Below are 18,798 nucleotides of genomic sequence, written 5' to 3' on the forward strand. Positions count from 1 at the left end.
CAGGGTCTGTAGTAACTATTCTAAACCACAAATCTTGACATCTCAAGGGGATAGAAAACTGTGGGAAAGGGAAAGAGAATGGTTTGTATCATGCTTTTTAAAGTTCTTTTTTTTTTTTTTTTAATTTTTATTTAGTTTTGGCTGCGTTGGATCTTTGTTGCTGTGTGCAGGCTTTCTCTAGTTGTGGTGAGCGGGGGCTACTCCTCGTTGCGGTGCACAGGCTTCTCTTTGCGGTGGCTTCTCTTGTTGCAGAGCACGGTCTCTAGGTGCACAGGCTTCAGTAGTTGCAGCACAAGGGCTCAGTAGTTGTGGTGCACGGGCTTAGTCGCTCCGTGGCATGTGGGATCTTCCTGGACCAGGGATCGAACCCTTGTCCCCTGCATTGGCAGGAGGAGTCTTAACCACTGTGCTACCAGAGAAGTCCCCGTGATTTAAAAATCTTGGTCAATTTGCTAAACAAAGTAAATCACTTATCTTTTACATTCATAAGACAGAAATTCATAATGAAGTTTATTTATATTTGAGTGAACTGTTAACCCAAAGAATTGATACTTTTAAAATAATGGTGAAATTAAAGTACAGTACAGAGATAAAGTATCAGTGAACGAATGACAATCCTAGCTTCTTTGCTTCATGATATTAGGTGTATCATATATAGTTTAATTTTCAAATTGTTGAAGTGAAAATAGTACCATTAGATGAAAGGAATAGGACACTTTTCCAGATCCTGGAAGTATGGATCTTGTAACATCCTATTAATCTCAAGTTTTAAATTGCTCCCTTGAACCCTACAGTTTGTTTATGTAAAGTCCTATAAACCAAGTATTTTAGAATCTGTTTACCTTTTATTTTCCCGTCTTTTTATTTAAAATTCATCTTTAAAGTAACTCCATTAAATCATGATCTAAGACATCTTTCTAGCTAGTCTCCCTCACTGTCCCCTCCAGCGGCATATAGGACAAAGAACATGTAAACTAAGGGCACTTTCTGTGCTGCTTTATCAAAATAATGACAAACTAAATTTATCCTGATGAAATTTCAGTTTGAAATTTTCTCACAAATCTAAAAACTCAGGGAACAAAGGGAAATGGAAATAAAAAAGTGTTCCTTTTAAAAAGCTTTTTCTAGAAAATCTCAAGCAAGTAACTTCTCAAACTAGAAAGTTAAGAAAACCTTAAGGTTAAAAGCTTTTGCACAGCAAAGGAAACCAAAAACAAGACCAAAAGACAACCCTCAGAATGGGAGAAAATATTTGCAAATGAAGCAACTGACAAAGGATTAATCTCCAAGATTTACAAGCAGCTCATGCAGCTCAATAACAAAAAAACAAACAACCCAATCCAAAAATGGGCAGAAGACCTAAATAGACATTTCTCCAAAGAAGATATACAGATTGCCAACAAACACATGAAAGAATGCTCAACATCATTAATCATTAGAGAAATGCAAATCAAAACTACAATGAGATATCATCTCACACTGGTCAGAATGGCCATCATCAAAAAATCTAGAAACAATAAATGCTGGAGAGGGTGTGGAGAAAAGGGAACCCTCTTGCACTGTTGGTGGGAATGTAAATTGATACAGCCACTATGGAGAACAGTATGGAGGTTCCTTAAAAAACTAAAAATAGAACTATCATACGACCCAGCCATCCCACTACTGGGCATATACCCTGAGAAAACCATAATTCAAAAAGAGTCATGTACCACAATGTTCATTGCAGCTCTATTTACAATAGCCAGGACATGGAAGCAACCTAAGTGTCCATCATCGGATGAATGGATAAAGAAGATGTGGCACATATATACAATGGAATATTACTCAGCCATAAAAAGAAACAAAATTGAGTTATTTGTAGTGAGGTGGATGGAGTTAGAGTCTGTCATGCAGAGTGAAGTAAGTCAGAAAGAGAAAAACAAATACAGTTTGCTAACACATATATATGGAATCTAAGGAAAAAAAAAAAAGCCATGAAGAACCTAGTGGAAAGATGGGAATAAAGACACAGACCTACTAGAGAATGGACTTGAGGATATGGGGAGGGGGAAGGGTAAGCTATGACAGGGTGAGAGAGTGGCATGGACATATATACACTACCAAATGTAAAATAGATAGCTAGTGGGAAGCAGCCGCATAGCACAGGGAGATCAGCTCGGTGCTTTGTGACCACCTAGAGGTGTGGGATAGGGAGGGTGGGAGGGAGGGAGATGCAAGAGGGAAGAGATATGGGAACATATGTATATGTATAACTGATTCACTTTGTTATAAAGCAGAAACTGACACACCATTGTAAAGCAATTATACTCCAATAAAGATGTTAAAAAAAAAAAAAAAGAAAACCTTAAGGGCCTTAATTTAATATTCAGCTACTTAAAAGAATTGTTGAGGACAGAAATACAGTTTTATTTGAGTTCCTAATTCAAGTTTAAACAATGTTTACAATTCTTTTTCTGAGCAGTAAGTAATCTGGTTATAGGAAAGTACCATTAAAAGTTAATGATTACTATGAAAATGAGAATTTCACAACAATCACTCTCCAGCTAGAATCTTTAAAAACACTGAAGCACTCACTGGGAAAATATCTAGGACCTAATGCAATCTCATATCTAATTCAAATGAAAATAATTTTATAAATATATCAATATTGAACTTATAGAATTATTATATATTCTAACAGCTACTATGCATACATCTTTATAGTGAATGAATTTTGAAAAAGTAAGCTCAGCCTGAATGCAGATTTTTGGAATAAGGTCAAAAGCAAAAAAGGTCTCCATACTTGAAAGTTTAAAAAGTGTCCTATTTAATTTTGTCATTTTTAAAGAGTGTGGTGTAAAACAGACCTATTTTCAGGACAAATTTGGCTTACTTTCTCACTGAAATATTCTCTGAATCCTTAAGTAAATGATGAAGATTACTATATAGTGTGCACGTATTTCTCCTTGGCATTATTAAAGCTACTTATGCACCCAAGAACTCTGTTTCTTAATGACTTGACAAGTTCCCGTGACTACATCAGTTTAGTAGGGTAGATAAGAGTCAAAAAGCTGATGGCTCAAGATATTAAAGTATTAGGATAATAAATGCTGTGAAATAAAAAGGCATATTAAATTTTAAATACTTTCACTACTTTTTTTTTTAAGTTCCCTTTTCTACACAGTTGGAGGAAAGTATCAAGTAAAAGATGAGAGAAATGGAAACCTCTGAGTATGCTTGCAACCCTGGACACCCAGAGTCTTAAGAATGATAAACTTTCTGCATTCAGACATAACACAATTAGAATCATCTCTTCATGTTGTTAAATCAGTTCAAGTTAAAGTAGGTAAAAACTGAACAATGGCTAGGGATGTCAAATGTTTTAAAAGTCAACACCAAGATATTCATGATCTTTAGTTCAATGGACAAACTCTAAAATACTCACTCATATAACGGAAAGTCTCTTCAGCAAGGACTGGAGAGAGGGCATCAGATCCATGTTGCTGCTGGCGTGCGGACTGAGTCCAGTCTTGATTTTCATATAGAAAGAGAGAGTCCACTCTTAGCTTATACTGGGGTAGCTGTTCTTCTAGCAGGCTCACCAGCTCGACTTCAGGGAGATCTTCATTGGAGCACACATCTAAAGAGGAGATTCCATGTAAATGAATCCAATATATTTCAATTTTCTAGGCTACAGAGAAAAATCGGTGAAATTAGTTTTGTCAAAGTAGGATAACCAAAGAAACATTAGCCAATACCATGTCTCGATGATTTTTATTACTGTATCCTGGTACTACAGTTGGTCTTTCTCTAGGTTTCTTTAATACGAGAACTTCTACAGGAAAAATACTACCATGAATTTTAATTGCATCCTATCTAAAAATATATTGTTTAGGGAATACACCTATGTTTTTAAAGTTTAAAATTTCTTATCTCTTCCTTATCAATATATTTAGTGCTGCTTACAAGAGATCTGATCTCAAATAACTTATATGCTTTGGGGAAAAAAGGCAACACAAAACAACCAGAAGAAAAGGAGTTCAAAAGGAATAAAATTACGTGTTCTTTAATAACAGAATTGAACTCCGTGGGAGGATTCTTCAAAATCTGGAAAAATGACATTTTACTACATTCTCACAGAAGCTAGATATAAAAAAAATTAACACTTACTGAAGATGTGATACATTTAAAGTCTTGAATACCTTTCACGTCACTACTCGCTCACTTGCACACCTCTAACTCCCCCCGCTTATACTTCTCTGAACACGCTTGGGCTTCTCCACCTTCATGTGTTTGCTACTGGCTTCTTGTTCCAAATGCTGCCCATCATTTAACACCTCCCAAATTTAGCAGTTTACAAAAAAAAAAAAAAAAAAACAAAACTTATCTCTTTTAATATGCTTAAAATACTACAGCTTAAAATAGAGAAAATACAGGATGTCATACCAACCCTCTCATTTTTAAAAAAGATCTGGTATTTCCTTTGGGGGTGGCATAAAGAAACATGTTCTAACTCTGGCAAAGAACAACAAAGTTCATTTTAAGAAAACATACCTTAAAAGAGTAAATTTCAACTACTTGATCTTAACAGTGAGGAGGCTGACATTAATCAAATCAAGTACAAGGAGACTGACAATATCAGACAATCCTATTCACCCAGAAGGACAAGCAGTGGCTTCATAACCACAAAGATGAGGTATATAATCACAGAGATGAGGTACATTTAAAACCTTAAATATGGATCTAAAGAAGCTCCTCTCAACCCTTAGCAGATCTCTTAAATAAGAGCTCTGAAAATACATCCAAATAATATTACTATGAATTCTATGTGACTATTCAAATTTTTCCTGCCACAAATATATCACATACAGATTGTCATTATAAATCTGCAGGAAGAGAAGTTGACTATAAATACATGCAGAGCTAAAAACAGACTCTTAGGCATTCAAGGGTATAATGAAAATGAAGAAAAAAGTAACATCCATTAAAAAAACTACTATTCCCTAGAAATTTTCTTTTAATAAGCAATAATAAAATTCTGTGAAAATTCAAGATTACCAATTCTCTACTTTCAAAAAATCATTTTAAAAGTGAGTACACAATCAAGGTTTAGTAGATTCAAATAACATCCTTCGGAGCAAATCTTATTTGCGTCCATATTTTTGATAATGTACTATTTATTGCTTTCCTGATTGTTCAGTCTTAATATTTTTATCCTACAAATGTCCCTTCCTTATGGTCACTTCTTTCTAGCTACATTGCCTCCATTTAGGTTCAAGGCCTCCTCTTGTTTCTCTTGAATATGGCCTCAAAAGTGGTCTGCCCTCATTACACTCATATTTTCCTCTACATCTTCATATCTTTATTAAGTTACTCTCCTACACAAAGCGAAGAAAGGCCTGAGTTTCATCTAGCCAGAGTAGAAAAACCTCATGAACAGTTAGGACAATCAAAAGATCCTAGAAGTGTCATGCCTACTGGTAGTAGAGTTAAATTCATGCTAGAATAAAACATGTTAGAGTATGGTCTTGTGATATAGAGACTTAGATAGCAAAGATTAAAAACAAGCCTCAAAAGAACGGATATTATCAGCAAGTAACTTGATGACCTGCCAAAATATAACAGTTTTTCAAATAAGACAAGAAAATTCAAACATCAAACAACATAACATTCAAAATATTCAGCATTTGATAAAAAATTACTAGATATTCAAAGAATAAGCAATTTGTAACCCATTACCAGTTGGAAAATAAATCAATAGAAACAAGCCCAGTAAAGACAAAGATGATAAAATTAGTAAACAGCAATTTTGAAATAGCCATTATTAATATGCTCAAAGATTTAAAAGGAAAACATGAATTTGATGAAAAGAGAAACAGAAAGTATTCCTATATTTATAAAATTCAAATAGAACTACAGTACAATATCTAAATTTAAAAATTCACTGGATAACATTAACATATTAGACACTATCCAGAAAAAAAGAACAGTAGACTTGAAGGTATAGCAATGGAAACTAAAATGAGAAAAGATTAGGAAAAAAACCAGAGCGTCAGTGACTTGCATCACAATAACAATCAGTCTAACACACATGCAACTGGAGTCACAGAAGAGGAGAGAAGAGGGAGCAGCAAGGATATTTGAAGAAATAACAGTCAAAATCTTCCAAATTTAATTAAAACTATAAATCCATATTTCAATGAAGTTCAGTGACTCTAAGCAGGATAAACACAAAGAAACCCAAAGAGAAAATCTTAAAAGCAGAGAGAGAAAAAGACACATTACATTTGAGGGAACAAAGACAAAAATGATCTCATCAGAAGCAGTGCAAGGTAGATGACAATGGAATGTCATTAAAGTGCATAAAAAAGTCAACTTAGAATTCTGCACCAGTGAAAACACCTTTTAAAAATGGTGAAATACTTTTCAGACAAGCAAAAACCTTTGACTAGTCATTGCCAGCTGACCTATATTCCAAGAAATGTTGAAGTTCTTCAGGCAAAAAGGATATAAGATGGAAATTTCCATCTATAAAAAGAAATAAAGAGTGACAGAAATGGTAAATCTGTGTGGAAATATATAAGCCTTTTATTCTCATAATGTATTTAACTTATAATTGTTCAAAGCAAAAATAATAACAATTAATTATGTATATAACATATGTAAATGTAAAAGGAATGGCAAGAATAATACAAAGGTGGGGGAAATGGAAGAATACTGTGTGTCACTTTATGAAATAGTATAACATTATCTGAAGATAGACTGTGATAAATTTAAAAATGCATATTGCAAACTCAGAGCAACCACTGAGAAAAAAGAGAGGTATAGCTACTTAGGTCAATAGTGGAATTAAAATGGAATCTTAAAAAACAAACCAGCAAACGAACAACTCAAAAGAGGAAAGGAATGAGGGGAAAAAAGGAAGAAAGAACTTTTAAATGGAACAAAGAGAAAACAAGTAGGAGTTCAGTAGACTCAACTAAACTGATAATTATGTTAAATGTAAATGGTCTAAACATACCAATTAGAAAGTAGAGATTGTCAGACTAGATAAAAAAAAAGAAAAAAAGATCCGACTTTAAACTATCTATAGATGTCCTTTAAATATTCAGATAAGTTAAAAGCAAAAGGATGGAAAATGTTATCATACCAATTCTACAAAAACTCTTTCAAATATAGAGAAGGGAATACTTCACAACTCATTTTATGAGGCCAGCATTGCCCTAATACCAAAATCAAGCAAAGACATTGCAAAAAAAGGAGTACAAACCAATGAATGGGAAACACACACACACACACACACACACACACAAACACACACACACACAAACACACACACACACACAAAACATTACAAAATCAAATCCACAATATATAAGAAGGATAATACATCATGACCAAGTAGAGTTTTCCCCAGGAATGCAAAGCTGGTTTAAAATTAAAATATAAATCAATAGAATTCACCACACTAATGGACTAAAAAAGAAAAACCATCTCAGTAATGGAAAATAGGTATTTGACAAAATTCAATACCCATTCATGACAAAAACCTCTCATCCAACTAGGAAGAGAAGGACTCTTTCTCAATTTGAAAAAGGGCATTCTCAAAAAACTTCTGGTGAAAGACCACAATTTCTCTCCTAATATTGGAACTTTGGCAAGGATGTTTGCTCCCACCACTTTTATTCAAAAATATACTGAAATCCTGTCCCATTCAAAGGGCAAGAAAAAGAAATAAAACACATCTAGATTGAAAAGGAATATGTAAAACTGTCTCCATTTGCAGACATTATGGTTTATGTAGCGAATGCTAAGGAATCTACAAGAAAGTTAATAAAACTAAGTTAAGCAAAGTTGCAGAATACAAAGTCAATATATAAAGAATCAATTTCATTTCTACATATTCGTAATAAACAGCTGGAAAATAAAATTAAATGAACAATGTCATTTATAGTAGCAGAAAAAAATTAAAAATTTAGGATTAAATTTAATAAAATATGTGGAAGACCTGTGTAATAAAAACTACAAATACTATTAAGAGAAATTAAAGAAGACCTAAATAAATGGAGAGATATATCATGTTCATGGATTAGAAGACTCAAAAGTCTTAAGATGTCAATTCTCTACAAAGTCTATATAATTCCATTCAAAATTCCATTAATCTTTGTTGGCAGAAATTGACAAGCTGGTTTTAAAATTTATATAGAAATGTGAAAGGTCTAGAATGGCCAAAATAATTTTTTAAAAAGAAGAGCAAACTTGGAGAAATTATACTACCTGATTTCAAGATTTACTACAGAGTTACAGTAATCAAAACATTGTGGTATTTATGTAAAGATAGACTTAGGGATTAAAGAAACAGAATGGAGAGTCCAGGAATAGATCCACACATACATAATCAAATGATTTTTCAATGAAATTACCAAGGTAATTCAATAGTGTAAAAGATAATATTTTCAACAAATGGTGCAGGAACAATTAAACATTCAACTGGGAAAAAAAAATCTGGACCCTAACTTCATTATACATTCAAAATTAATTATAAAATGGACTGCTGACCTAAATGTAGAAGCAAAAACTATAAAACTCTTCAAAGAAAACAAAGGAGAATGTCTTTGTGATCTTGACATATGCAAAGATTTCTTAGAAATGACACAAAAAATATGAACTATAAAAGCAAAAATTGATAAACTGGGCTCCACCAAAATTTTAAACTTTTGCTCTTCAAAAGACATCATTAAGAAGATGAAAAGGCGAGCCATGGTCTGGGAGAAAATATTTGCACCCCTTTACCTAACAAAGGATTTACACAGAATACATAAAGAATATTTACTACAATTCAGTAGTAAGACAAATATAAAAATGGGCAAATGATTTAAATAGACAACTCAAAATATCTAGAAATAGCCAATAAGCACATGAAAAGACACTGAACATCATTAGTCATCAGGGAAAAAGAAAGTGAAACCACACAGAGGTACCAGTACACACCTACTAGAATGGTTAAAATCAAAAACACTGACATTATCAAGTGTTGATGTTGTTGTGCAGACGTCAGCAAACTATGGCCCACAGGCCATACTGAACCAAACTGTACACTTAAAATGGGTGCATTTTATAGTATCTTAATGCAGGTATCTCAATAAAGCTGAACAAAAAATGGGAAAAACTTTAGGTTTAGATGGGTTGCAGGATTTTATGGAGTTTTAGAAAAGTAGTACTGTGCATTTACTGTATGTTATATAACACCTCCAACTGGTTTTGTAGCAGTATCCCATATTTTAACACATTAATACAATTTCAGCAAACAAGTATTCCAACTAAGTGAGATGTCTAGAAATAACTGGACAGGTCAGGTTTTGTGGACCAGTGAGTTTTAGAACCAAAGTTTAGAAAAAACTTTGGGTGTACAGAGTTTTTAAAATTTAGTCTTGCAGATAAGGACTTACGGGGCTGTACCTGTTTTTGCATGCCCTATATGTCCTGAGAGCCTCTTATGTGCCAGATACTGTTGTTAGGTGACTGCAGGGCACAGAACCACAAGCAACTCTGTCCTTGCAGAGACAGGAAGATAGGAATAGAAAGACAAGATAAGGGAGATGAGTATGACGCAGTTCCTACTGACCAGGGCTCACACGGTACAGGGAGTCAGATGTAGACAAGGAACAGCACCCAAGGCAGATTTTGATAATGCGATAGGAGACCTGGGGATGGAGAGGTTAATTCAGTGGTCTCTGAGGAGACCAGGCTGGAAAGAAAGGCTGAGTTCCATCATGGTGGGTCTTATATGCATTTTATCCTGTAAGCAACAGCACTTCATTTATTAAACTGGACTCACCAGTGATGCTCTCTGAGTCTCTGTGATTGATATTCATGAGGTTTTCTTCACCCATCGGTGATGTAGAAGTGGCATTCTGGGATTGACTCATGCAAAATCCTTTCTTGTTTTGGTTGAGCAGGACAGCTTTGGTTTGAATCAGAGTAAAGGAAATCCATCAAGCCATTCAATAAAGAAAGGTTCTGGTCAAATGGATATTTTCTTTTAAACAGATTTTTTTTTTGATGGTCAAATGACATCTGGAGCAATGAATGCTCTCATGTGATTATCACTCCCTGGATGGTCATGACCTAAAACAAAGAACACATCAAGTGACTTTAGAATTCAGCATGCTCATTAATAACAGCAGTCCAATTACCCAGAATGTCTGTCATTAAGAATGTTTTCCTAATGATACACACACCACATGGATAAATATCGAAATAATATATTGGATGAAAGGGTCAGACAAAAAAAGCACATAGTTTATGATTCCATTTATATAAAATTCTAGAAAATGTTAACTTATCTATAGTGACAGAAAGCAGATCAGTGGTTGCCTGGGGTTGGGGAGGGATGACCAAGGGGCAGGAGGAAAGTTTGGGGGATGATAAATATGTTCATTATTTTGATTGTGATGATGGTTTCACAAGTATATACATATGTTAAAACTTATCAAATTGTATATTTGAAATATGTGCAATCTAATGTAAATTATAATTCATTAAAGCTGTTTAAAAAATTTAAAGATAATCTACTGTTTAAAGTAAAATAATAATAATATATTGTGGGGTCTATAACATATGCAGAAGTAAAACATATTAAAACAATAACACAAAGGCCAGGAGGAGAAAAACAGAAATATACTATAGCAAGGTGTTTATACCATACATGAAATAGTAAAATATCACTCAAAGGTGAACTGTGATAAATTAAAAATGTATACTATAAACTCTAAAGCAAACAATAAAATAACTCAGAAATTACAGATATAAACCAACAAAGAAGATGAAATGGAATAATATAAAACAGGGTTTTTAATATAAAACAGGGTTTCTCAACCCTGGCACTACTGATATTTGGGGCTGGAAAATAATACTTTGTTGTGTGCATTGTAAGATGTTTAGCAGCATGCCAGTAGAATCCTCTTCCCAGACCCTCTCCCAGTTTTAACAGCCCCCAAATGTTTCCAGACAGTATCAAATGTCCCCTGGGGGGGGGGGCAAAGTTGCCCCCAGTTGAAAACTACTGATATAAAAGATGCTCCACCTCACTTATAATTAAAATAAATAAAAATGTAAAGAAAATATTTTTTATCCATTAGATCAGCAAACATTAAGTTTTATTATATTCATTGTTGGAGGAATATGGAGAAAGTGGTACTTATACTGTTGATAAAAGTGCAAATTGATACAAGCTTTTAGAAAGACTATTTGGCAATGCCTACCAAAGTTTTCAATGCATATACACCATAATTTAACAATTCTACCATTAGGAATTTATATGATGGAGATACTCACAGAGTATACCAAGATGTAGGCATAAGGATGCCCATACAGTATTTTCTTTTTTTAAAGCATACGTACACAACTGGAATCAAGAGATCCATAAAGATATAGTTTAATAATGGTATATGCAAAGGAATATAATGCATTAAATATATGTGTGTACTTTAAAAAACCCAATTGTTGCAATCAAAAAAACTGTTCAATATGAATTACAAACCTAGCTTTATACCAAAAGACAGTCTCTACTAAATAGTGTCTACTTAGCAACATGCAGCTTCTATTTATGGCTAATTCATTCTCATGCCTACTATTTACAGGCATTATAAACATGATGTGTTTTTTTTTTACAAGAGTCACCACCAAGAAATAGAAATGACCAAAATAAAAGCACTAAAGGGGACTGAAAATGGTCACTGAGGTAGCACAGAGACACACTGTCAGCAACTACCAGGGAAGAGAATTTCAGAGACAGAATGGGCAACAGGATTAAACATTACAGAAAAGTCAAAAAAGATCTTTGGTTTAAAAAAGGTGGTATACAGAGACCATAAAATCAACAGTAACCTTCTAGAAACCAGTTCAATCAAGAGATTAGGCCCAAAGCCAGGCTGTAAGTGATCAGGAAGCAAGATGGTAAGAATGGAGTTTAGTGAGTATTCACCAAGATTTGCAACATCCAGGCTTTCATGGATTTCCGTGGACAAGTAAAATTTCAAAAACTTCTGTGGTTATTGGCATAGAGTTGCTGTTTTTATACTTCATAAATGAAAAAAAAATATATAAGGAAAAACACATAATCAACAACATTCCTTCCCAGAAAAGTTTATAATTTTATATTGACATAAAAAATTTCCTCTATTTGAATTCAGAAAATTTTTATAAATTTTAAAAATTCTATTTTATATAAACAATTATTTTCTTGAAACATGTTTGTCAATATAGCAATCTGTACTAGCCAGTGCAACATGAAGTAAAGCTCAAAAGTATTTGTTTAGGTACTTTGATTTTAATTCCAGTTGTCAAAAATTCATTTTCACATCCAAGATCAGTCTACTGTGTGCAATTAAATTCTTCCCCATGTGCTATCTTATTGTCCAAACTGCCATTGCCAAATTAACCACTGAAAGGGCAATAGAACAAAAATGGGATCAAACCAGTAAAGATTTGCCCACCCCCACCCAGTGAGGTTGGGAGGAGGCCATTATTGAGCCTTCCAGAGTGGTTATGAACATGGATTCTGAACTCCAGCTCGACTACTAGTTACATGACCTTGAATAAGTTACTTACCCTTGTTTCTTCATTTGTAAAATGGGCTTAATAACATGGTCTACTTTATGGGGTTACTATGGGGATTAAGTGAGTTAAGTGACCCCAGATGGTCACTGGGGAAATTACATGAGTTAATACATGTAAAGCTCTTAGAACAATACCTTAGAATACAGTAAATGCTATGTAAATATTAGTTATTATTATTTCTACCACCACCAAATAGTACAATTTTATCATTATCATTATTATTGAACCTTACACAAAGTTGGGCACACTGTAAACCCTACTGTTGACTGCTAATACAATCTGCTCGCAACCTAAGAAGTCACATTTACTTCCTGCCCTCTGATGAGTGATGTCAGTTTAGTGCCCTTAATCATTTTCTTTCTACCTCTGTGATTCATGAACAAACTGAAAGCTTGCAGAGTCAGAGTTCTAAATGTAGTACAAACTAAACTTTGGCAAGCACAAGCAACACATATTCAGCGCATTTCCTAGTTTGTACACACTTATTCTTAGTAACTCCTTGAGTATCATCTACTTGCTATGCTGGATCTTTATTCACTCTTTTTAGGAACAACTTCACGGCTTTTTTTTCATAAAACAGTCAAGCAAGCATGCGTTATTTAACAAGAAGCCAGCCTTTGTAATTCTTGCACATTTAGGAAAAAATAAAGCAAACCAGCTAAGTGACTTATTTTAATAAGAATGAGACTTAAAAAGAACAAACAAAACATGTCATTGATATAAACATTGCTGGCAGAATACAACATGCTGATGACTTAGATAGTTTAGCCTAGCCATGGAAACTAAAATGGTCAACAGTGAGGGCCTAAATATAGGCCCTGTGCCTTAAAAAAATCTTGCTACTTCCTTAAAACAGGATACTCTGGCCAAAACAGACTTATAGAAAAGGCTAAAACAATTCAGGGACACTTCACTTTGACAAGAGTGCAGAGCCTAGAATTACAGTAAATATAATGATGTGACAAACATTTAAATTGGAAAAATACATTTAAAATTTTTATTGTACAAATAATACTTTGGGGATTAATTTAAAATACATGTTGGCTGCTGATCTGAATGCAGAAGTGGGAACAGTGCCAATCACCAACTCCAGCAGCAGCTCTTGTAGACAGTGTCAACCTTCATCCAGACAAAAGATAAAGTGTATAATTTAAAACATAAAATAAATGCACCATGTTTCCTGTATTAAATAATAGATTTGCAACAAAGACAGAGACTCACTAATTTTTAACGTATCTGCCTACATCAAAGATAAAATTTACAAAAAAAACACAATAATTTAAAAATCAGATATTGAACCACAAAAAAAAACGACTATACAATGGCTTCAGTGCTAAAAGCTGAAAAAAAGGGTGGCAGGGGGGTGTCACCCCCGAAATCCAACCTGGATAGTGAGCAGCAGATCTTACAGAGGCAGAGTCCACACACCAACACCAAGGCCAGCTTCGTGGGTGAGCCACAGTACCCTACATCCGGCACAGCCACTCTACCAGCAACTGTAAAGTTCACCCTGAGGGGCTATTTGGTCCTAGCAAATATTTGATCCCTCTTTTTTCGTATCATTCAATTTAATGACCAGTAGGGTTTTCAGAATATAAAATACATGGAGGCAGCTCTACTTACAAGCAGGACAAATTCCAAAAGGCTGTTAAAGCCGTTAGTCTAAGAGAAATCCATTAGTCTAAAAGTCCAAAACCATGAGTGAAATTTAGGTTTATGGCGTCTGCATTTCCTCCAAGCTGGTATATTTTTGGCATTAAAAAAAATAAGTGTCCTGTTTTGTTTACAATGAACATTTACTGAGGCAGGCAACCCCTCCCTGCCACAATCTCCACCAACAGAAGGGAGGCAACCTCTGGCAGCTAAGGAATCCACACCAGAGTTTCACCTGCAGATTAGAAAAGGCCTTGAACCCATGGTGCGTCTGTGGCTTTTGATAAGTTTCCATAGCACCACCTTCACTCACCACGCTCAGCCTTTAAGTTCTTGAACTCCAACTTTAACCTGAATTTCAAACGTTTGACTAAATAGGCATCCCATTTTAGCAATGATCCTCTGTTGAAACTATTTCAGGCATGCGTATTTCTTCACCTTTGGCTGACTCTCAACTGCACAGGCACATATTTTTTCACACATCCTGGGACTGCCCTTCGTAATCATTCTTATTGTCCAGTCATATATTTAATATGTATAATTTCCTCACTTTCAATTTTTTACACTATTTCTATTTTAGTGTTCATCCATCTATCACTAGTACTGCTTTCAGAGACAAAATGGGGGCTTCCCTGGTGGCACAGTGGTTGAGAATCCGCCTGCCAATGCAGGGGACACGGGTTTGAGCCCTGCTCTGGGAAGATCCCACATGCTGCAGAGCAACTAAGCCTGTGAGCCACAACTACTGAGCCTGTGCTCTAGAGCCTGTGAGCCACAACTAGCGCTCTAGAGCCTGCAAGCCACAACTACTGACGCCCGCGCGCCTAAAGCCTGTAGTCCGCAACAAGAGAATCCACTGCAATGAGAAGCCCACGCACCGCAACAAAGAGTAGCCGCCGCTCGCTGCAACTAGAGAAAGCCCGGGCACAGCAATGAAGACCCAACGCAGCCAAAAAAATCAAAAATAAATAAATAAATTTTTAAAAAAAGAGACAAAATGGGGTTTGCAATATTTATAATATTTATATTAATATCTATAAGATACCTCAAAACTATACATGTATAAACAAACATGCTATAAATAACAATAATGTCTGAGTTGAAAATGACCATCTATTGGTGATCAGCAGAGCTGAACCCCTTACTCTGTAGCATACTTTGTCCCTATCCAAAAGCTTTCATAAGTTACAAGTTTTAAGCAGACAATTTTGTGTTGCAAACGATTTATAAGAAAGTAAATCTACCATGCAAGGACAGGGCTTTCTATCCTATACATTTAGAGACGTAATTTTATTTATTTATTTATCAATATTTATTTATTTATTTATTTATTTATTTGGCTACACCAGGTCTCTTAGTTGAGGCACTTGGGATCTTCATTGCGGCATGCAGGATCTTTAGTTGTGGCATGTGAACTCTTAGTTGCGGCATGTGGGATCTAACTTTCCGACCAAGGATTGAAACCGGGCTCCCTGCATTGGGAGTACAGAGTCTTAGCCACTGAACCACTAGGGAAGTCCCAAGACGTAATTTTATTTTATTATTTTTTTAAAAAAATTTATTTATTTATTTATTTTTGGCTGCATTGGGTCTTTGTTGCTGCGTGCGGGCTTTCTCTAGTTGCAGCGAGCAGGGGCTACTCTCTGTTGCGGTGCGTGGGCTTCTCATCGCGGTGGTTTCTCATGTTGCGGAGCATGGGCTCTAGGCGCGCGGGCTTCAGTAGTTGCAGCACGTGGGCTCAGTAGTTGTGGCAGTCGGGCTCTAGAGCACAGGCTCAGTAGTTGTGGCGCACGGGCTTAGTTGCTCCGTGGCATGTGGGATCTTCCCAGACCAGGGCTCGAACTCGTGTCCCCTGCATTGGCAGGCAGATTCTTAACCACTGCTCCACCAGGGAAGCCCTGGAGACATAATTTTAGATGTTGCTTGTGCTTGGCATTTGGTTTCAAGCCAAATATTAAAGAAGGTTTGAAGAAAAAATTAGTCTGCTGTCTTGTTTGCAAAGATAATGAATTTATATTCCAGTAATCCAGTCTGAACTACTGCAGTGGAAAGGGATACTGTTTCTCTATACTTCCTCAACAAACAGTAAATAGCAAAAGAATGGGTGACTGCTAATTAGTATCTGATTCATCAGGGTCTTCAAATCACTAGGAGCTAAAACTACCACAGCAACACTGAAGATGGTTTTCTAGGCAAGGAACCATCTGTGAGTCGATGATTAATTTTACAGCAGCCACATTATACAACTGTGATTGTATATTCTTTACCTTTTCTAAGATTAGGCAAATAATCCAAAAGAAAAAGAATATTAGGCACTTTTTCACGAAAGCCAGTTCTAGTCATTACTAGAAGCCTTCTGTTTCATATTTTACATCTACATCCTCATCAAAGTACAATGACAATTATTAAAATATGACCCCAATCACGAGGAAAACGTTAAATCATGCTTTCATACCTACTCTTTAAGAAGTTAGGAAAGCAGAATTTAAAAGAAAATGTTAAAAGATAATATTTTATGGTGTTTAAATAATTAAGTTTTACCCATCTGGAAAATTTACACACCTAGTGTACCAGAGTAACAACTACGGCACCTAATAAAGGTTATCACTATCTGTGGATTTTATTTTCAAATTCTTGAAAGTATAATATTAAACATGTTAGTAAATATGCTTCCTTTTCCCATTTGGCATTTCAATGAGTTACACATATTGGTATTCAAAAGTTAAAGTCAGGGGCTTCCCTGGTGGCGCAGTGGTTGAGAATCTGCCTGCTAATGCAGGGGACACGGGTTCGAGCCCTGGTCTGGGAAGATCCCACGTGCCACGGAGCAGCTGGGCCCGTGAGCCACAATTGCTGAGCCTGCGCGTCTGGAGCCTGTGCCCCGCGACGGGAGGGGCCGCGATGGAGAAAGGCCCGTGCACCGCGATGAAGAGCAGTCCCCGCACCGCGATGAGGAGTGGCCCCCGCTTGCCGCAACTGGAGAAAGCCCTCGCACGAACCGAAGACCCAACACAGCCAAAAATAAATAAATAAATAAATAAATAAGAAAATCCTTAAAAAAAAAAAAAAAAGTTAAAGTCAGAAAAGTTAAATAGCACCTTTGTATTTGTAATGGACTATGAAATAACATATACTACATAACCCATTTATTTTCACAGACTTTTCATTAGTTATCTACAGTCACCAATTGGTAATATTAAAACAATCTCTCTGTGCCTCAGTTTACTCATTTATAAAATGGGAACAATAATAGTACCTATTTTATGTGGCTTAAGTGAGTTAATACTTGTAAAGCATATATAATAGTATTTTGTAAACAGTGAGCATTACTTATGTGCTTAATATAATTTAAAAGTTAAATAGATAAGGATGTAGCATTATAAAATACAAACAACACCATTTCATGGTACCTGGTCATGGGACGCAGACTTAGAAGATACAGGATTCAGATCAGTTCCTACGCTTCCACATTGTCAACAGCTCTAGCTCTCAAAAAGAACATGCTTTTATAAAAAGCATGGCTCTATATCTCATCTGGGATTGCCACCTAACAATAATTCAGGAGTTCTAACAATTATTCTCACCTAAGGTAATCCTTTCTTGTCACTAACTACTGGCCGTAGAGAAACTCTTACAAAAATTTACCCAAATAAAAAGCCCATGATGGGAATGCAGACTAGTGCAGCCGTTCAAAAGAACCATGGAAACTATGTTGTCAAATTAAGTACACACGTACCCTTTGATCCAGCAATTCTGCTCCCAGGTATATCTATCTCAAAGAAATTCTCACATCAGCCCATAAAGAGACAGGTGTGAGACTGTTTCCTGCATTGCTATTTGTGGTAGTAAGCTGAGGGCCTACTCTCTCGAGAGTAATAGGTAAAATGTGGATACCTACCATGGAACAACACAGCACTAGAAGTACAGTGCTGAGTGAATAAAGCAGGAAGCAAAGGAGAGAGACACCACAATGCAATTTACATAAATTAAATTTTTTCTCTATTATAAATACATTAAAATGCTTGCCTTGGGGCACGGAGAGTAGGGGATAAAAGGGAAAATTTTTAAAAATCTATGAAATCCGACTGTTCTTTTGACAGACTACTTATCGTATAATTATTATTGCAACTCTTCAATCCTTAATGTCTGAACATGTGCCTGGACATGAAAACATTTTCTGGAGACAATGTATGCAGAACTAGCAATCTCTGCAATGTAAACTATGTGGGGCACAGTTCCTGACAATTTCTTAAAAGGCCATGTTGCTTTTATATTACTACCTAGCTGCTCTAAAGCAGTGTAATTAGATTTCAACTAAAGAAATGGTTAAAAAAAAAATACAAGTGAGATTAAGCCTCAATGTTGACATCTTCATGTGTTTGGTTATCTGGTAAAAGTTTTGAAGGGAAAAATGTTTAAAGTTCAAAGATGACAACAGTTTAAAAGTGGTACATAATAAGTTACATTCCTTAAACAAACCTATTTATCATCTGATGAAAATCAGCCACAAGTGACACTGAAATTTCCATTCGGTTTCTCTCTTTT

The 18,798-nt window shown here is 35.4% G+C and overlaps 1 protein-coding gene across 3 annotated transcripts in view; it reads right to left on the reverse strand.

The window, feature by feature from the left end:
• TRAK2 (trafficking kinesin protein 2) overlaps nucleotides 1–18,798 on the reverse strand; it is a 66,400-nt gene that overhangs the window by 31,087 nt on the left and 16,515 nt on the right. The window contains exons 2-3 of one of the 3 annotated variants that reach the window (XM_007190526.2): nucleotides 9,818–10,107; nucleotides 3,425–3,619 (exon numbers count right to left, since the gene is read on the reverse strand). In XM_007190526.2, the coding sequence (XP_007190588.1) occupies nucleotides 3,425–3,619; nucleotides 9,818–9,908 (286 nt within the window). In that variant the 5' untranslated portion in view covers nucleotides 9,909–10,107. Of the gene's footprint in view, nucleotides 1–3,424; nucleotides 3,620–4,149; nucleotides 4,235–9,817; nucleotides 10,108–18,798 lie in introns of those variants that run through there. The other 2 variants (XM_057551179.1, XM_057551180.1) reach the window with 2 other exon arrangements.

The sequence above is a fragment of the Balaenoptera acutorostrata genome, chromosome 8 (genome assembly GCF_949987535.1).
Source record: "Balaenoptera acutorostrata chromosome 8, mBalAcu1.1, whole genome shotgun sequence".
In the NCBI taxonomy this organism is placed as follows: domain Eukaryota; kingdom Metazoa; phylum Chordata; class Mammalia; order Artiodactyla; family Balaenopteridae; genus Balaenoptera; species Balaenoptera acutorostrata.